At 37.9% G+C, this 21,958-nt stretch overlaps 1 protein-coding gene across 1 annotated transcript in view; it reads right to left on the reverse strand.

Annotated features, from left to right (window-relative positions):
- The window catches only part of FHIT (fragile histidine triad diadenosine triphosphatase), a 1,008,280-nt gene extending 987,300 nt beyond the window's left edge, over window positions 1–20,980 (reverse strand). Inside the window, exon 1 of the mRNA XM_051979987.1 lies at window positions 20,685–20,980. Coding sequence (XP_051835947.1) covers window positions 20,685–20,881 — 197 coding nt within the window. The 5' untranslated portion in view covers window positions 20,882–20,980. The remainder of the gene's footprint in view (window positions 1–20,684) is intronic.
- Between the last annotated feature and the right edge of the window lie 978 nt (window positions 20,981–21,958).

A 21,958-nucleotide genomic window follows, 5' to 3' on the forward strand; every position in this document is an offset into this window, starting at 1 on the left:
CACACACACACACACACACACACACACACACACACACACTATTAGAACTCTTCTCTATCATCTTCAAGGGTCAGGCTACTGTATTGTGGAAAAAGCAGGGGATCCCTTAAAGGATTTTCTGTTGAATAAAGGGCTCAGTTAAGTTTGGGTCTGGGAATTAGACTAAGAAGGCATAAACTTTGAGTATTTTGGGGTTTGATTTTAGCAGGGAGTGGGGGAGAAATGGAAATAAGTTTCTTTTATTTTATTTAAATCACAAGTAAAATTAGTTAAATTATAATAAATAATTTAGTAATATTATATGTAAAATATAACAATTTTACATATATAATTATGCACATAATTAAATATATAATAAATTATAATAAATAAATAAAATCATGAGCTAAATTTTGTTTAAAAATTGGCACTATGCCTCAAAACAATCTTGGGGACTAGCTGCTATTATATTCTCATTTTACAAATGAGGAAACTAAGGCAGATGGAAGTTAAGTGCCCCAGTCTGCTTTTCTCTCACTCTCTCTTTTACACACACACACACACACACACACACACACACACACACACAGAGTTATTAATAAGTATTAGAGGCTAATTCAGGTCTCCCTGAATACAGCTCCAACCACTGACCTACCCAGTCTAGGCCTGATTTGATAATCAGACACACCTCAGAGAATGAGCCCTGTGATTTTCACAAGCATTCTAGTAAGCAACCTATTAATGCCATTTGACCTCCCACCTCAAAAATACTTAAGCTGTCTGCAAGACTAACATCAATATCAAATGTCAGGGTATATTTTTATTGAATTAAATGACATAATCACTTGAATTTAAATTATAAATAACAGAAGCAGCTATGCCAGGACCTTATTCTACATCTGGGATACAGCTAAGAGAGCTGAGGAAATCGTTAGATTCCATATTTTGGTCTTTCAGGGGATATGGATGTACATAGAAATTTTGTTGTCATTGTTGCTGCTTACCTTTCAATCTCTAAATGGACCATGGACATCATGGGAGTGATGTCTTGTCTTGTTCATGAACTGGATTTCATGAGCTCATGAGGCAGAGCTGAACAAAGTTCCACAGTCATTTGAATCCATGACAAAACAAGACACCCGGTGATGGTACAGGTTGCAGTGGATGATCTTGACCTTTCTTAATTAAGGTCTTTCCCAGGCCTCAGTTTGTCTGAAGCAATTCCCACTCATTGACTAAGGGATAGCTAAGAATTGTGACCATCACAAAATTATCTATCTGACAGGGGAAGGCTTCCCAAATTTCTGGTCAGGATGGAAAACATTTACATATAGACTGGGAAACATGTTTACTAGACAGACGTTGCTGGCATTCTGCTGTTGTCCTGAGTCTGTCATCCCCTATAAGGCAGTAAGATGGATGAGGGTTCGACTTGGAGTAATGAAGACCTGAGTTCCAATCCTATCTCGACTCTAAAAGACTAATTGATTCACTCTCTCAATCCCAGGAATGATTTTTCTGACCTTTTTTCTTGTTCTTCAAACCTACTATGATTGTCTTCCCTATCCCACTGAGTTGAGAAACTGGCAAGTACTTGACTAATGAAATTGAGCGTTTTTTGGTTGGTTTGTCACTTGTCTGGATACCCTCTTTTAATCTCTTCCTCATTTCACATCACAGATGCTTTCTCCTCTATCTCCTTTTTCCCACATGAAGAAGCAGACCTTCCCCTTGCCATGGCAAACTCCTCTACATGCACAAATAACCTCAATCCATCTCATCATCTCCAGCGGAGCGCCCCTGCTATCATCTTTACTATCTCCCCAATCTTTAATCTCTATGTCAACTGGTTGCTTTGCTAGTGCCTTAAAACACACTCATGTCTTCCCTATCCTGAAAATATAACAAAACAAAAATTAACTTGTCTTTATCTACTCATCCCCTCTAAGAACTGTCCTATACTCTCCTTCATTTTTTAGCTAAACTCCTTGAGAAGACCATCTACAATTTGTGCTTACACTTCCTTTTTTTATTCTCTTCTTAATTTTCCAATCCAGTTTTTAATACCATCCTTCAACTGAAACTTCTCCAAAGTTACCAGCAATCTCTTAAATCACCAAATCCAAAGTCCTTTTCTCAGTCCTTGTCTTTTTCGACCTCTCAGCTGCCTTTGACACTAAAGATCATCCACTTCTCCTTCACACCATCTTCTCTGCAGGTTTTGGTAAAAAACGGTTCTCTCCTGATTCTACTCCCTCCTATCTCAGAGGTTCTTCTCAATCTCTTTTGCTGGACCCTTATCTGGATTACACTCAATAACTATGGAGGATTTCCAAGGATCGGCCCAGACCTGAAAATGGCAAGATGTGATGAGGAAGGTGACATTAGCATAGAAAAGGGGATGGATGTAGGGAAATGTCAAGGAAACAGATTCAACAATACTTGATTGAAGATGGAATGGGGGGCAAGTAAGAAGTAAAGAATGATAGGAAAAAAAATCTCTTTCCTTTACAAGTGTTGGATACTCCTATCTTTCCTCCTTTCTCTCTTGGCTTAATAGCTCATATCACCACCATACTATCTGCTATCATTGATAAGATCCTTTTTTATGACTATCTCCAAGTTTAGTAAACAAAAAAGGAAATAATAAAAGGTCTCAGCTATTCACATTTAATTTTGCGAATCAGTGGATTTGATCAGTCCTTCTCTGATTGGCCTAGACAGGCATCCAGACTTATAAGAGGGTATGGCTCGATGATCACAATGACAAATGTGATCTCAAATTTCTGAAATTTCCAAACCGTTACCAAGGACAAATGACAAAGGTACTGCAGGGGAGAAGAGAAGTTGACATTTGTTTTGCTGCTAATCTATGGAATACTAGGATAGCATCAAAACTTATTCTTTTAGTATAATTTACTTCCTAAAAAGCTTCACTCCTGATTTTCAAAATACCATCTCTGGCCTTTGGTCAATTATTTCATTTATGTATTTTACTGAGAATGACAACTGTGTGCTGAGATGCTGATAGGGCTGCATCACTCATTAATTACGGACTAGGAGGTACCACCTCATTCTATCCTAGCATTCAGCAATAGCACATTTCAGTCTACAAATTCTCCATAATAAGATAATGACAATAACATTTTATAGCACTTTAAAGTTTGCAAAGTGCTTTACCTATATTATCTCATTTGATTCTCACAACAGCCCTGCTAAACAGGTGCTATTATTATTTTTGCAGGTAAAGAAACTGAGGTTAAGAGAGGCTAAATACATATCCAGGGTGACCTAGCTAATATGATGGAATAGGGCTGCAGTTGGTATCACCAAAACTGGGTTCAAATGCTGCTTACTACCTTCATGACCATCGGCAAATCGCTCCAAATGTCCGGGGCTGTTTCTTTTTCTGCAAAATAAACTAGAATCTTATGATGAAAAAAAATAACTTTTTATTGAAATAAAAATGTAGGAAAATAAACTGATGGGGGTCTTCTGCTTCAAATGAGACATATTCAAGCCTCCATTTCACTACACATACACACACACAATCACCTATTTATTTTGGTAGGAAAAGTCTTTTAAAGATAGGTTTTGTTTTTAAGGTATTAATTCCACCAAATCCAATTTAGACGATTAAGTTTCTGGTGGGAAAAAAAAGGCAACAGAATTTGTGACTACAACCTGAGCCAGGCAGGAACTAACAGGTCACATATAAGGTTGGTGATTGCAGAGAAGAAATCTTAAGAAAGATAGAATCCTGGATCAAAAGAGAGCACCAGAGTCTTAAGTGTCCAGGTGAACTGATCAAGCCCCAAAAGCCCAAGGGCTTGCCGGGTTTAATGGAAGCTAAGAGGCTAATCATAAAAGAAAACAATATCACCTGAGCTAGACTCTTCCTGACTTAGGGAAAACACAATACCAGTAGATGGTAATTTTTTTTTTTTTATCTTAGAGCTGTAAACAAATACAGCAGCAATCTCAGAACCCAGGGTATGAGAGGGACTAAATTGATTTTTTCATTTCAGAACTCCAAAATAATTTTAGGTAATCAAAGTTCATTTGACAGTTAGTGGTTCTATGACTACTGACTTGATACAATCAACTTCCCAAGAGTGGAGCAGATGAAGAACTGTGGGCTTTGGACTGTGTATCTAGAACTTGGGCTGCCTTAGAGAAGCTTTTCCTGGAAGGAAGAAGAAGCCCTAACAGGATGACAGGGGCCATCATGAGCAAGGGGGAAATGAATCTTTCTGCTTGATCCCAGAGAATAACTTGAGCAGTGGAATTCATAAGGAAGCATATTTTGTCTTGGTAAGGTGGGGAAACAAAACCAAAACAAATGAACAAAAATATTGTCTTAATCATTAGTACTATCCCAAGGTGAAATGAGATCCCTAAGTAGGTAGCATTCAAATCACTAGATTATAAGTGGTATATGCAAATTATAAATGAAATAAATGCATAAATACATGATCATGATTTTTTGGCAAAGGTAGGAAGGCATTGGCATTTGGGAGAATCAGGAAAAGTCTCATGCAGAAGATACTTTATACCTTGTGACATAAGGATTCCCATTAAAATTAGAGCTTCCCTCTATACATGTCACCATTTGGAAATGCAGAGATTCTAATTACTAGCTTAGTCTTCGGGACATTTGGCACATTTCTTAAAGAATGGCAGAGGTAGTCAATGATTTCCAGAGCTTCGGATCAGGTGTAAACAGAGCAATCACAAGTCACAGCACATTGGAGCTAGAGCAGATCTCAGCTATTACTTTGTCTAATCCATCTAATTAGTCACATCTAATCTGTAAAATAATCCATATTTTATATATGAAAAAAACCCAAAGCCCAGAAAATGAAATGACTTACTGCTCACAATCATAATGATAGATTTTGGGGACTCGCAATCTGCTCTTCTTTCCTTTACAGGAGTTAACCTTTCAAGAACCCTTTGTTCAATTCAATTTTCTTGGAAGTCATAGCATCCCCTCCCTGATGTCATGTTCCTCTCCAAGAACAAAGGACAAACAATAACTTCCAAACTCTAATGATGATGATGATGATAAAATGTATTTTAAGGTTGTCAGAGTGCTTTATGTCTTTTTAAAAAGGTATAAATCCATGGGGAAATGTTGGGAAGTCCAGGAAGATTTTAAGTAGGCTTTTGAATTTAGCTTTAAAAGACAGGAATTAATTCAGTGAGGGAAGAATTAAGACTTGTGAGGGCATTCTAGATACCTCTTCCCAACCAAAGGATCTTAGTAAATACAACATATTAATAAAAACCAACATATTCTTTTTAAAAAAGATCTTTTATTCTTCCTCCTACCATCATTACTTGCACACCGCAAGATCTCCCAGGGTTTTCACAGTACATACACATTCTGTACTGCATGTGCAGTGGTTTCAATAGTTCCTCAAACCACATGTTCTCAGTGGTGTTTCTTAAACAAATAGCTATTAGTCAGGTTATCCTGAATTGACAATGCCTTTTTTTATTTTCTGAAAATTCCTTTTATTTCATCATGCAAGCATGCTCTCGATAGGCACTCATCAGGGGAGTTTCATTCTTGCCTGTCTCATTACCGCTTCCCACTACAAGTCACCATTTGGAAATGCAGAGATTCTAATTATTAGCTTAGTCTTTGGAACAATGGGGATGCTTCAGGATCTTTCAGGAGGGCATCAGAGAACGTTAATGAGCATACTCCTAGCACAGGAGGCCCACACCTGAATGCTGTCACAGGATCCCATTGTTCACACCAAGTAGGAGTCTTCTGTAGATAGGGGAGTTTCAAGTTTTCCAAGGTAGGCATTGACTTTGCTGTAATGATTCACCCTGACTCAAAGCATCCTTCCTGCGTGGACTTCATAATTTACATGGTGGATGTCATCGCCCTAGCAATAACACAAGGCAGCTTCGTGCTTTGTTGTCCTCCTCTTCACTTATGTGACAATTTGCCAAAGAGTCAAATTCTCAAAAGAAACAGTATTTAGTCATTCCCTTAACCTTTAACTTGTTTTATATCGACTCTGAGAAGATGCGGCAAGATCTCCATAATGGAATAAATTTTCCATTTACAAATGCGCTGTCTTTTGTATTTCAACTATTTCTAACTCAAAGTAGATGGCAAAGGTTTGTTCCTTTCATCTATAAGTTTGGGAGATTCAGATTCTAGGACATAGATAAAACAGGGAGCAAGGCTATAGGAGAAAGGACGCAGGGATGGGATGGGGGGGAGAGAAAGTGTTCGGTGAAAGTTCTCTGTGGTGACTGGAAGTATGGGAAGCAAATCCTCCTTTGCTCAGCTAGAGGATGGCCAATAGATGAGGATTTTGGGGGGTGGGGTGGGTAGGTGGGGAAACTAGCTACTTCACAGAAGAACCTAATGATCAGGGAATTGAGGAGACTTAACACTCAAGTCCTCCTTGTGACAAACTTCATGTTTGGACTGCCAAAATAGCTTTGCAATTGGTCTCTCTTATTCAAGACTCTTCCTCCTACTCCAGTTTATTTTCTGCTCAGCAACTAAAACAATCTTCCTAAAGTTCAGATTTGAGCCAGTCACTCCCTCCCCACTCCCTATTCAAGATACTCAAGTGGCTTCCTACTATTGGATCCTTCAATATCAAATGTAAAACCTCCTGTTTGGGTTTAAAAGTCTTTCCCTCCTCCATTTCTAGTTTACTGGAACTTCTCCTTCATATAGTCCATAATCCCTCAGCCCTGGCCTCCTTGCAATTAATAAGCCCTCCCCCTCCCCTTTTAATGACTGCACTGACTGTCTCCAGTACTTGGAAGAGTGTCAAACACCTCCCCTCCCCACTGCTGCCTTAGTTTTCCCGACTTCCCTGGGGACTCAGTTCTAATTCCACCTTCTGCATGAGGTCTTTCCAGGGATCTTCCAGCTGCTAATGCTTTCCCTGAACACATTTTCTTCCATCTACCCTGAGTGATTTTCATGTGTTCTCTCCCATTAGAATGGAAGACTGAAGGACAGGGACTGTGTTTTTGTCTTTGTTTGCATCCTTACCTCTAAGTACAGAGTTTGGCATATTTTATTGTTGTTGAGTCCTTTCAGTGATGTCCAACTCTTCATAACCCCATCTGGGGTTTTCTTGGCAGAGATACCAGATCTCATTTTACAGATGAAGAAATGGAGGCAGACAGGATTAAGGGACTTACCCGGGGTCCCACAGCTAGTGAGTGTCAGAGGCTAGATTTGAACTCAGGAAGATGAGTTTTCCTATCCCCAACCCAAGCCCCAATTAGCTGTCCTGTTTGGCATATAGTAAGTGCTTAATAAATGCCTGTGGACAGAAGCTTTTTCTAATCTTTTCCCCAACAGCTGGTGTCCTTCCTCTGAAATGACCTTGTATTTAATGACTTTGTATAGAGTGAGTGACCTAAAAGTCTTAATTCAGTTTAAAACTTGGATAGCTATTTAATTAAGCTACTTAATTAAGTTTTAGTAAGCTGAATAGCTATTAAAGCTTAAAACTGCTTTAAGACTTTTGGGACATCCTGTGTCCCAGGATGGTGGAAATTCTTTCATTTTTATCTAGGCTCTTGGATCTCGAAGTAGAATGTTAATCCTTTGAAAGTAAAAATGGTTTCATTCTTGGTATATGTATCTCTAGGACCTAGGACAGCGCCTGACACATAGCAAGTATTATTTAAATGTTATTGTTATTGTTATTTTTAAGCGCTGGCACCCAAAAGAAAGTAGGTTGGATATTTCTGTAAAATGCAATCATAATACTATCTTAACTGTCTCCTCCTGAACACACCCTTTTTCTCATCATCCCTCCAGTGCCATGGCCCCAGTCTACATCTGCTTTCCCCATCACAAAGCTATACAAAGTCAGAATCCTTTGACTCTTGCTTACAAATCCCCAAGTATCCTCCATGGCTCCAAAGGGCATTCTCATCACTTTCTCTCTTTAACCAAAACCAGGTTCTCTCCTGAGGATGGGGACTATTTATGGAGGTGAAGCCAGAGGCAAGGACCTGAGTCAAGGGAATAAATGAAGAAGCTGCTTCAGGACTATAAGCAAGATAGTAACAAGCAACAATAACAATGGCTTCAACTAGAAGAGAGGAATATGAGAGATGGTTTAGAAATCCAAAGACCCCTGGAGAGTAGAGATGAGGAAGGGGGAAATGGAAGCATTAATTCTCAGAGAATGGAAATGACACTTACAAAGATGTCAAAGAAGAATCAGTTTTAGGAGAACAATGGGTTCATTTTTAGTGTTGGTAAGACACATATATGAAGCTCCAGTAGAAGTGTGCTGGAGCCACCTTATACTGACTTACAAGGCTCATTGTCAAATTTTCAGAGTAAGCATTTACTCAGAAATCACAAATCATTAAACAATAGGCTTTGATTTATTGCATTTTTGACTATTTAGACCGGAAAGAGTACTAATAATACAGATTAAGCTTATGTATGTGCAAACATTTCTCCCCCTCTTCTGAAGAGCCAGTTGCTAAACACTCACCAGCAAACCTGTGTCCCAATTTGTTTTCAAGGATACTTTTACATTACTTCCCATCTCAAAATCTATTCTCTCCCCAAACTCAAGTTCTTCACTTTACATGGCTTTGCGTAGGCCAGCTCCCATGCCTAAAATGTTCTCCATTTTCACATTTGCTTTTTGGAACTCATCTCACCCTTCATGGGTCAACTCCAATGTCACCTCCTTCAGGAAGCCTTTCCTAATTTTACCACAAAATCACTTTTGAAAATTATTTCATAATTTTTTTTTGTTTTGTGAACATTTGTATATTTCAAATCAAATTTGAGATCAGCTGTTTGGATTTCTGTTCAGAATTTGGCTCAATGTCTGATACACAGAAGCTTCTTCATAAATGTTAAAAAGTTAAGGGATCAGGTGCTAAAGAGACAGTTAGAACTCGGAGGCTGAGGTGAAAACCTAGATTTGTAAATGATTTACATACAAGTGACAGTTGAAAATGTGGAAATGAGTGACATTGCCATGGGTCAAAGAACTGAGACACATATACAAAAGGAGACAAAATCAAACAGAATGAGAACCAGCAGATGTCAAGGCCACAGACATGAAGAGCAAATATAAACTGCTCAAGAATATAAGCTCCCCGAGCAAAGCAATAATTTGTTTTTTTGTTTTCTTCTTATACATCCAACACCTACTACTACCTAGTAGGTACTCAGTAAAGGCTGACTGGGCAGTTCCACTCCGTACTCAACAGTTAGGTTACAGAGGTTAAATAGCATGAATTTATTGCACACTCAATAAATATGGTTTTGTGACTTTCTCCATCAGTTCTGTATGTCTGGTTATAAAAATAAAGAAAATGGAGAATGAAAAGCCAGAAGACACAAAACTATTAACTTCAATTTCACAGAAATTTGGGAAGATTATCACCATCCAAAGTGAGATACAAAATATACCACACTATGGAAGGTCATACATATGCTTAGGTATTACCTAAAGAGTTCTGTAGAAATTTTAGAAACATGTTCAGACTCCTAGAATCAATCAATCAATATTTATTAAGTACCTACTATGTGCAGTCACTGCTGAGTGCTAAAGATTCTTTTTTTAAAGGAAAAATAGCCTTTTCCCTAAAAGAGTTCACAGTCTAATGAATCATACGCTTTTAAAATTGGGAAGGATCTCAGCAACCAACCATTCCAACCTAGACCTAAAAATAAATCTCCTCTCTAATACTCCAGTCAATTATTTATTGACCATGGGCTTGAAAACACCTAATGAGGAGAAATCTGATGATTTCCATCTCATTTTCAGGGAGCTAGAATTGTTAAGCAAGGTTTTTTGCTTTTATTTTCCTAAAGTCAAGTACAAGTTTTCCTTTTTGTAGCTTTTCCTCATTTTTTATACTTCTGGTTCTGCTTCTTTGGGCCAAAGGAAACAATTCACATCGTCTACTTCTAAAAGGAAATCCCTTCAAAAACTTGAGCTTAGCTATGATATCACTCCCTCTATTGCTCTTAGTCTTCTCCAGGCTAAATGTCCCAAGGTCAATTGATATTTATATTCTGTGGTTTCAAAGCCTTCACCACAAGTTTCCATTTTCTACCAATTATCAACATTTCTAACACTTAGTACCCTGAACTGAATGCAATACGCCAGACAGTCTCCAAGCAATTCATTGTACAATGTGACTATGAACTCTTTATGACTGGAAATGAGGCACATTCTTAGTGTGGTCCAAGATGCATTGATTTTTTTTTTCTATTTACTGTATCACTTTATTATATTGAACTTGCTGTCCACTAAAATCCCCAGATCTTTTTCAACCAAACTGCTAACAATGCTTCTTCTACTTGACAAGTCAATATTGGAACTCATAAGATCTTACATTCATCTTGATTAAATTTCATCTTATTTGATTCATCCCAGTATTCTTGCCTGTCAAGATCCTTTTAAAAATCTTAACTATCTCATATAATGTGTTACCTGCCACTAGATTTTCATTCAGGTAGAGTAATTTATCTTTCAGTATTAAAAGGAGACAGAAAATATTTTTTCCCCCAAAGTGCTGCTTGGAGGCCAACCATTTTAGTTTGTATCACTTATAAGCAGGGTTCCCATCAGAACCAATTAGTTAAGCAATATTTCAAAAACTGGGGCAGTAAGTTTTAATTGGTGCTTTTTTAAAAAAAATAATGTTTTGGTTGATGCTTTCAGAAGCTCTGAGCCACTTGCATCCCAAATAAAACAAAAACCAAAACAAACATAAATTTTTGCTTAAGAGGAAAAAAGAGATATCATTCCACCTCTCAACCTTCATCCCCCCTTCCCCATTCCTATAATTAGGTCTATGGAGGGACATAGAGGCAAAAAGGATACCATAACTAACAACATTTGAGATGGCATAGGGCCTAATTTTCTACTATATAATTACTGCCAGAAGAGGTCACCAATCTCCCTAACCTTTTCCTTTGAAGGAAATAGCTAGGGATCTCTCCCATCTCCTGAAGCTGAGGTACTAGTTTTCTTGTTGCAGAATGGATAGCCAAAGTAAGTCGTACAATTTCCTACAAGTCTCCACTGAAATGTGTTCCATTGGGGTTCTCCATTCAAGTGAAATAAATGACCAAGATTTCTGACAACTAACTCTCCTTAAAGTTATATAGTCACATGTATTTTCATACATGTCACAGAGTATTTTCTGTTGCTTCTTTGTAGGCTGCTCTTTGGGCAACAGAACACAATAATTAGACCACTGACAAGCCATCACTAATTATTAAGTATACAATTAATGCTTCTAAATGGATTCTGATTCTGGGGGGAACTGAAGTACACTCATCGAGAATTTCCAAGTAATTCAAACTAAAAAGGAAATCTCATATTTAAAAATTAAATTCACTTCAAGTACCAAACCCTCAACAAAACAATGACTCTGGAATTCTAGTTTAGAAGTTTAGGAGAATCAAAGCCATTCACTTAAAAAAAAAAAAGATTTGGAAAAACCAAAAGGTTGAGCTATCAAAAGCTTATGTTGACCATCCCTTAGTATAACAACATTTCAAAGAGAAATAATAGGATTAATTAAAATGTATTCATTCATTATAACTTTTACCCAGATACCCTTTGGCTTCAAGGGTCACTTTCCTCTGGAGACTAAGATGCTACCTGGCTTAGAAATAGAACTTAATTGAAAATCCCTTGAAGTCAAAGACTTTTTCATTTCGGTTTGCATGCTTTTCTTGTCCCTATATTTACAGTGTCTGGTAGATAATATTGTAAGTGGTTGATAAATGCTTCTTGAAATATTTACTGACAAAAGGGTAGGGGTCTATTGCAGCCGCCCTTCCAAACTCTCCAGAGCCTAAATTTTCAGTGTGGGCATTTATTCATTGGAAATTTATAAAGGCCACAAATTAGACCTTGATTTATTGTTCTGCTGAAACTTAAGAAAGAGATGGATACAATGTTAATAATACAAATTAAACTTAAATGTGAGTTGTGTTCATTTATTTTTCTGGAAAGCTGGATATTAAACCTTTACTATCATACCCCTGCAAAGGAGTATCCTGTGTCCTTCTCAAATGGTCAGTTTAAAAAGATTTTTTCAAAAAAGCATCATACAATCATAGACTTCTCTAACACATCAAGACAACATTAAAAGTGATGATGATTCCTGTTATTATTTTTGTAGAATAACAATGGTAATTATAATTAATTATACATGCAACAAACTCTGGTTTTATAGAGAATACTTCTTTCTACCCCCTGGCCTTTTAGTGAGGAAGGTCTAGGTTGAAACTCCATCTCAGACACATCCTGGCTATGTGACCCTTCACCTCTGAGGGCTCGGGACAGCTGGCTAAGACTATAGATTACTAAGGTATTTGTCAGTGTGGATTCACAGGAACATGGAAATAAACTGAAAAATTCTTACTGGCTTAGACAGACTTTGTTAGAATTTGCCTTGGTAGATGTTAAGTACCTGAGAGCACCTTATGAGGCACTCCTTCCTCCTTCAACTAGAGAATGTCACCAGAGGAAAGGGATCAGCAGTTAATCTTGCCTTATTATTATTAAAATAATAACGATGATGGTAATGGACAATTAAGTCACAATTGAATTATGACCATGAATTATAAGAAAAAGCCTAACATTTAAAAAACATGTTACATGCTAATCCTCTGACTAATAGCATTATTAATAAATAACTAAAGACTACATTTTTCAACTGGTCTTCTAGCTTCCATGGGAACATTCTGACTGTGACATAATTTTTAAATTAGTGGGTTTATTCATAGTTTTATATTAGTAAATGTCAACCTTCTTACTAATTAGGAAATTCAGAAAATCCACAGTGGTATTAATTTTCAAAATGTATGGGGCATGAAAATGGGGGGAGAAGGAATAAAGAGACCATTAACATTTTTCACAGGGCATTTATTATCATCAAATCCAATGCAAAGCTGGAAACTATTAACCTGTTTTTAGAACACATTTTGCATGGCTTAGATGGAACATGTTGCTGTCACAAAGAAAAAGAAAGTTTCATTTATTGCAAAATGTTCTTGCCCCAAAAGATACTCCTGGTTATATCTAAAATTTTTTCCTGATGAAATTTTCTCAGTTGTGGTTGGTGAGTTTAACTTCTTGCCTTCAATTGTGTTAAATGATGCACTTTTAGAGCAGTTTTTTTGTCTAAAAGGGTTTTATCATCTCTTTACTGATGTTTCTACTCGGTTCCTCATCCACTTTTCCTTACTTCAAAGAACAATGGGCTGGATAATGTCAGCATCTTCTGAAGTCACCGACCAAGTGGTTAGTTAATTTAAATTTCTTCTTATTATTTATTTAATTGTTTTGACACCAAAGGGAAAGCTCTCTATTATTTCCTTCCCACTAATTTATGGGAAGGATGTCTGTCTAGCTTGTTTGACTTCCAAGTTCAAAAAGATGTTAGAAAGTCTCATCTTCTCATTGATACTTTTATGGAGGAACATTAAATATAAAATGAATGTATCTTTTTCTTATTTTCTTTTAACTGCATATTCTTTTTGTTAACATTGTGTAGTCTTGTCATGCGGGTGGCCACGATAATCATGTTGAATCCTAGATGCATCAGGACATAAAGTCTTTCTCTTCCCTTTCTTAAGTATTCTTGGCTATAAGCAGGTCAGGAGACACTACCAAAAGTCATGTGGAGAAACTCTCCTGGAAGGAGACCCAATCAGCTTCTATCTGACCATAGAGATGTTTGACAACTACACCAAAGAAAGTTGTTTGTTGTTACTGTTGTTAATGATGCAGTTTTTAGTGAAACCCACTGAAAATAGTATTGGAATTTGCAACTAGTAGGGGATTCATCTGGTTAGGACCTTAAGTTGGAGGCAATTTTTATTCTTCATTACATCCTCTGGCCGATATAACCTAGAATTAATTGAACAAAATAGATCTTGGTGTAGTAGCTAAATATCTATGTATCTTTAGTGGTGGTAATAGTGATAGTAGTAGTAATAGTTGTTGTAGTGGTAGTAGTAGTAGGGGTGGTTGTAGTGGTGGTGATATTAATAGTATTAATAGTAGTAGTGATAGTAATAGTGTTAATATCATTAGTAGTGGTGTTGGTAGTAATAATAGTATAGTAATAGTAGTAGCTAGCATTTAAATAAACACAAAGATTTGCAAAGCATTTTATGAATATGATCTCATTTTATCCTCATAATAACCATAAAAAGCAGGTACAACTATTATGCTCTTTTTCAAATGAGGAAACTGAGGCAAAAATAATTTAAGCTAAGAAGCATCTGAGGACTGAATTTGAACGATTTCCTTGATGCCAGGTCTAATGTTCTATCCACTATGCTACTGGATGTTCATATATAAGTATCCTCATAGGTACTATTACATATCTCTCAGATTGGTTAAGATGACAGGAAAAAATAATGGCAAATATTGGAGGAGATGTGGGGAAACTGGGACAATGACACATTGTTGGTGGAGTTATGAAGGGATCCAACCATTCTGGAGAGCAACCTGGAACTATGCCCAAAAAGTTATCAAACTGTGCATATCCTTTGATCTCCCAAAGAGATCTTAAAGGAAGGAAAGGGACCCACATGTGCGAAAATGTTTGTGGCAGCTCTTTTTGTAGTGGCAAGGAACTGGAAACTGAATGGATGCCCATCACTTGGAGAATAGTTAAATAAGTTATGGTACATTAATGTAATGGAATATTATTGTTCTGTAAGAAACAGCCTGCAGAATGATTTCAGAAATGCCTGGAGAGTGAACTGTTGCTGGGTGAAGTGAGTAGAATCAAGAGAACAGTGTACAACAAAATTATGTGATGATCAACTGTGGCAAACTTGGCTCTTTTCAACAATGAGATGATTTTGGCCAATTCCAATAGACTTTGGTGGAGAGACATCTACATCCAGAAAGAGGACTCTGGGACTGAGTGGGGATCACAACATAGTATTGTCACCTTTTTTGTGGTTGTTTGCTTGTTTTTAGTTTTCTTTGTGTGTGTGTGTGTGTATAAAATCTGACTGTGATTTATATGGGGCAGCTAGGTGGCTCAGTGGCTAGAGCACTGAATCTGGACTTGTTCAAATCCAGCCTCATACACTTATTAGCTAATCAAGTTACTTAACCTGTTCATCTTTATCTTCTGCAGAAGGAAATGGCAAACCACTCCAGAATCTTTGCCAAGAAAAGTCCACATGGGGTGACAAAGAATTAGACACAACTGAACAAGAACAGCAGTTTGCAAAATGATTCATGTATGTTATCTCATTTGACCTTCACAACAAGCCTGAGAGGCAGGTGCTACTGTTATTCCTATTTCCCAGATGAGGAAATTGAATCCAAGAGAAGGTAAGTGACTTGCCAGGATCACATATCTAGTGATTATCTGAGGCAGGATTTGAATTCAGTTCTTCCAAGAATACTGCTATCTACTACTCTACCTGGGATACCAATAAAAGTGTTTATATATACATCATATATCATTTATTATCTAGGAAATATGATTTATTCTCTATTGTGATAGAATTCACGAGACATCAAGCATTTATACAAACATACCAGCAATCAGCACAGTACAGGGCATACAGAAGGCACTTTATAAAATACATGGCAATTAAATAGTACCAAAAGCATAGTTTTCCCTCTTTCCCCATTCATCCTTGCCATAATTAATTGATTAAATTTGTCACTGTCAAACACAAACAACCAAGCAGCTATAAGACACTTGCTATGTGCTAAATACCACATAGGAGACACAAGAACTAAACTAAAATCCTCTCTGCTCAGTGCATTCCAAATAATGGACACCAACCAGTCTAGGCTTGAAGAGATGGACATTGGAAAATGATGCTTAATCCAAGTGAACTAGTGACTCAGACTCTCTGTAAAATGATTTTCAACATGGTTGGTTCACCTACAATTGCAGCTTATTGAGCAGACCAGGTCAACCAAGGGATTTCTTCTATTGGAAATGGAGATAAAAAGGGAAGGATCAGGTCATTATCCACTGCAGCTGGCTGCTGATGCCATTCAAATAAAAATTAAGGTCAGAGAAGAGAAAAGTCTTTGTTGGATTTTCTTTTAGGAGTCATTGGAAATGGCTTGTACAATTTTGAGAGTCTTGAGCTACTGTGGGTAACAGAATAATAGTGTCTGCCCACATGGACACACACACACACACACACACACACACACACACCATTCCCCGTAACCTTACAAACTAGCCTGGTCCTGTCACAAATTGTTTCCACAACACCTAGAATCTCCACTATATCATTAAAAGAAATGAAACCATAAACTCTTTAATTAAAGATTAATAGTTTAAAAAAAGTTTAAAAAATGAATAGCAAAATTGGAGAAATCTTTGTCGGTTGGTTTAGAAAATGGTGATGTGCCGTGATATGTCAGGAATGAGTGGTAATCCTGCAATGCAAAGGAACCCTAATGGATTCCTTTATAATTTGGGTCTTGAGTATGTTTATCAAGTTAAGTAGGTACGTAGACAGAGAGAGACAAAAAGACATAATAAGATAATTCTATATAAAGAGCAAGAACAATACATATGTACTCTGTACATATGTAGTAGTGAGATACTACTGGGCATATAACAGTGTCTGGTAGATATATTGTAGATATATTGTCTTGGGGAGGGGAGAATAAAGGGAGGGAGGGACAAAGATTTGGCATTCAAAATCATACAAAAATGAATGTTGAAAAGTATCTTTATATGTAACTGAAGAAAAAAATACTATTAAGTGGAAAAAGAATAAAAAAAGCCAATTTGAGAAATTTCCTGGCAACTCTGTTTCCTTCTTGTCCCCTGAGGACTATCTCTTCATTATGAATAGCAGGACAGGGCATGAAGAACATGTAGATCTATAATTAAAAAGTCAGAAATGCCTTTTTAATATATAAAAAAGAAATCATTCATTTGAAGAGAATTATAAGTTTTGCTTAATGATACTATTAGGGCTGTAACTCTAGTAATTTCTCCTAGAACAGGGGCTCTTAACCTAGGTCCATGAGGGTACATGAATTTGAATATTATTATAGCTAACATTTATATAATGTCTACCATGTGCTAAGCACTTTACAGATATCTCATTTGATCCACACCACAACCCTGGGAGGTTGGGGCCATTATTCTCTCCATTTTATATATAAGGAAACAAAAAGACAAAGTTATAATATAATATAAAATAATAAATATCTACAGCTGGATTTAAACTCATATATCCTTTATTTTCATTAACTTTTTTTCTTTTTTTCTTCGAACTAACTTCTAACTAAAATTGTAGTAGTTGAGAATATTCTTACTCACACTAGTAGAAGGAGTAGCTATTCCTAACAATAGCTAGCATTTATAAAGTGCTTTAAAAACATTATGTAATTTTCTCTTTACAACAATCCTGGATGGTAGATATTGTTATTATTCTCCTTTACGGATGCAGGAACTCAAGCACAGAGAATTTCAGTTATATGCCCAGGGACACACAGGCAAATAAAATAGATTTGAATTCAGGTCTCCCTGACTTCCTGGTGCAAGTTCAATTCTCTATATATGGGAAGTTCACAGGTCTAACCCCCATCCTTACTCCCATATCTCATTCATCCTCGAGTGTGTTCTGAATAATAACTGTGGCTCAAGTCACAATCCACTTTTTTCCTATTACAGCAATGTCCATTTTATGCCCCAATTGAGCAGGGTATTGACAAAGAACAAGTTAATGTTGCAGGAAACAGCCCTTAAATAGGACCCTATTTCAAGAGTCTACCCTATGGAACAGTTGGTTTGGAATTTATAACTTCAAAGAACAGCATTCCCATTCGGTTTTTATCCTCTCAACTGTGAAAGGCTCATATAGTGCCTCGAGTAGTCATCTAACAAGATCCCATTCAAAAGTATTGGAAAACTGAGCAAAGAGGATCATGGGTGCCATTCCCATGCGAACTCCTCAGCTCCACTCCAACAACGCACCTTGCTCTCAGCCATTTTGGAAATCTATGACCACTAGTCAAAAGAATAATCATGGGTAACTACTATTAAAGAGCTAATTTGCTTTACAGTTATTATCTCATTTGAGCTAAACAATCCGGAGAGGTAGGTACTATTATTATTCCCAGTTGAGAAAACTGAGGCAAAGAAAGGTTACCTAGGGTCACATGGCCACTATATGTCTGAGACCACATTTGAATTCAGGTCTTCTGGCTTGCAAGTCAATATTAAGATGTATATCAGAAATATACACATATATGCATGTTTATATACCATAAATAAATGCACAAATTTGCAAGGTAGACAAATATTCTGTCATTTGGGAGGGAGGACACCAGCAAATATGAGTTTCTTTAATCTGGAGGTTCCTCTAAATCTAGAATCCACTGAAACCTTTAAAAAATTAAAACTATATTTTAATGTTATCGTTTTCTTTGTAATTTTATACATTTTGTTTTATGTATTTAGAAACATGACTCTAAGAAGGCATCCCTAGATTGCCCGAGGGGACCAGAACGCACAAAAAAGGTGAGAAAATCCTAAGTCTCTCCCAAGTGTCACCCACTCAGAGTTAGGCTAATATTTCAGATTTCCTCCCGAAGTAAACCCTGGAGGAGCAGGCCTGTGGTGCTGTTCTAATTTCAATGAATAATGCAGAAATCAAAAGTAGTTATTAAGAACACTGAATAATATATTGGCAATTCTGCAATTGAGGGGGAAAAATTCTCATCCAGGCAAAGAGCTTCATCAATAGCATTTATTAGTATTATTATTTTTGACATCATAGATTGTTTTACTGCCGAGGGAATAGAGTTGGTGAAAAGCCTGCAACCAGCAGGGATTGCGGATCTAAGTCAATAGGCCAGCCCTGGGTTTAGTAACTCGGAGTGTGTCGGTCACGTGCCATACTAAGAGTATGAGACTATGACATTAATGTCAATTTATGGACCAAAGAACAGAGAATTGTGTGGGTGGGAATGGAAGAGAGGGGAGGCTTTGGAGAGAACAGAGCAAGTTATAGATTCAGAAGTAATGGTGTATTACATGAGCGGAGAAGGAAATTCTATAAGAGAATTGGCTAGGATTCTAGAAATGCAAAATAGACTTTGAAAATGAAAATATGTAAGATCAAGGGGAAAAAAGATAAAGGAAAAAAAAACCAAGGTCTCTTCCAGGTCTAAATTTATGATTCTGTCACGGATGACTTAACTTTCATTATTCTCATCAGCATTAATAATAATAATAGCAAGCATTAATAAAGAGCTTTAAGGTTGGCAAAAATCTCATTTGATGACCACATTCGATTATCACAACAACCCTGAATGTAGGTGCTATGACTATCCCATTGATAAGGAAACTGAAGCAGAGAGAACATAAGGGGACTTGCCCAGGGTCACATAGCCAGACACTGTGTATGGGAGAATTATAAAATTAGATCTTCCTGAATCCAATGTTTTGTGCATTGTGCAATGAGTAAAATGTGGGGAGGGCCTCATTAAGGTCCCTTTCTGATCTCAGGTTTTGTCCTCTTAAAATCAATAATCTCTCAAAGGGCCCCAAAATACACAACTTCTGGAAAGACATGAAAACTAGTGAGCGAAATACAGAGAAGAAAGAAAAGAAGAGATGTGTGGAGAAAACGAATGGACATGTCAAGAAATATTTATTAAGAGCCTTCTGTGTACCAGGCATTGTTCTAAGCATATGTAACTGACAGGGATAGTCTTATCCCTATCTACTCTCTCTCTTTTATTGCCACCATTGACATCTCACCTACATCAAAATTAATTTGATTTATATTCATATTTAATATATAAATATATTTATATTTTATAACTATATAATTAATGCACAAGATCTGTCCGATGTGGAATCATTATATGAAAACACGAATTGTATATTATCGATAATTAATATATAAAATGTTTATATTAATAATTATTATAGGAATCGATAAATAATACTTGAAAATCTGCAAAGTGCTTGACAACCGATATCTCATTAGATCCCCCAAACCACTCTGGGAGGTAAGTTCTTAATCTCATTTAAAGGTGAGAAAATGGAGGTTAAATGACACGCGTAGGGCCACACACTAAGTGCCAAAGGTAAGATTCGAACACAGGTTTTCCTAATTCCAAATCTATCGTCTGCTGGGATAGAGGGGGAAGATCCTGGAGCTGAGAATGGCTGCGTTTCACTGGGGATAGGAAAACTCTCAATCCCTGGCTGTGATCTCCCTCTCCTGTCACAGAACATCAGGAGGGATTTCTTTATTTCTCTACACGTGGGAACCACAGTTGGATGACAAGACCTCACTGGCCGCTGCTGTTTGAGGCTCTCCGAAATCCTCCATGTCCAAGACCACTTAAAGCTCCTGTTTTCCTCACTGGGGAGCAGAGGCAGAGAGAGGTGCAAAGAGGCCATCCGGAGCCGGCCATTGCCCCACTCTGTATGATCAGAAAGCCCCTGGTACCTGTGAGGGATGGCTCACTTTCTTTAATCTGCGCTGTCCCTCCCACTTTGGCCCAGCCCACAGCAGATTGAGCCTCCTTGTAGATTTGAGTTCCCTGTAAGACGCGCGCCTCCAGTCTCTCCCCGCAGCCCCGCACCGATCCCCGGAGCAGCCAGACTTGGGGTTTCCCCCTGCGCTGCTCGGGCCCCTGCCTGAGGGCCTTTCCTCCTCCAGCACGCCTCACCTGGGCTTCTCGGGGAGCCGGGGCTCTGGCAGGTAGCGGTTGCGGCAGCGGGGCTTCCCACGTGGAGGAAGACACAGGTAGAAACCGGTCCGGGTTGTTTTCTGTATCTGGACCGCGGCCAGGAAGGCAGAATCAGGAAATACCTGGCCCGGCCCTTTACCGCTTCCTCCAGAGGGGGAGGGGCCAGTGGGTCTCATTCTGACCCCTCCTTTCGTGGGGAGGGCAGGGAGGAACTTTGATCGAGAGATTTGTGAGATTGACCAGTTTGCAGGGACTTCCCCACTCCTCAAGTGGGGAAGAAGCGGGGGTTGTGATTTATGTTTCCATCTCTTGTCGTTTTAATTCCGTATTTACTGCAACTATCTCTTCTTTCCACTCCAATTACGCCCCCTCTCTCCCCTCCCCCTCACCTCTCACCTGAACTATTGTGAGAGCCTCCTATCTCATCTCCCTGTCTTCTCTCCTCCATGGCCACCTTACCCACCCTTCAGCTGTCAGAATGATTTCCTAAAACACGTGCTCTTCTGATCAGTAAACTCCCAGGGTTCCCTGTTTCTTTGAGGTTCAAATGCTTACTTCTGTTTGGTCCTCAGAACCCTTCCAAAGTGCTTCCAAACCTGCTATCCTGGATTTTTCAGATCTTGTTCCCCTTCCTGTCTATTGTGGGGCCTTCTCACTGTTCCTCTCATCACCATGCCCTGACTACACTTGAGCTGTACCCCATGTCCTGTCCCTTACTTCTACCTTTTACAATCTCTAACTTCCTTCAAGGTTCAGGTTGAGTGTCCTCTTACAGGGAACCTTTCCTAACTCCTACTTACTGACTGCTAATGTGTGACCTACCTTGAATTTATTTTAAATCGATTTTTATAATTACATATTCATGCATATATTAGGTTTGGGGGAGAGAGACAGAAAGAGACAAAGATACTGAAACAAAGATACCGAAACAGAGTCAATTTGGGGAGAGTATCCAAAGAAGGTAACCAAAGTAGTGGAGGAAGTGAACATCATGTCATAGGAGACTCAGTCAAAGGAATACTGATATTTAATCAAAGGAAGAAAAGATAGGGAAAAAGGGAGGAAGAGAGAGACAGAGTCCCTACTAAGTGCCAAGCATTGTGCCAGGAGTTGGGGATTCAACAACTCATTTATATCTTCTTATCCCATGTCACTCTTGGCCATATACTTTTAAAATTCCTCTATGGTAGGACCATCCAATGTAGAAGTGTTCTCTACATATTTTAATTGGTACCAATATAGCTTTTTGGGTC

This window comes from Antechinus flavipes, chromosome 1 (assembly GCF_016432865.1).
Source record: "Antechinus flavipes isolate AdamAnt ecotype Samford, QLD, Australia chromosome 1, AdamAnt_v2, whole genome shotgun sequence".
Taxonomy (NCBI): domain Eukaryota; kingdom Metazoa; phylum Chordata; class Mammalia; order Dasyuromorphia; family Dasyuridae; genus Antechinus; species Antechinus flavipes.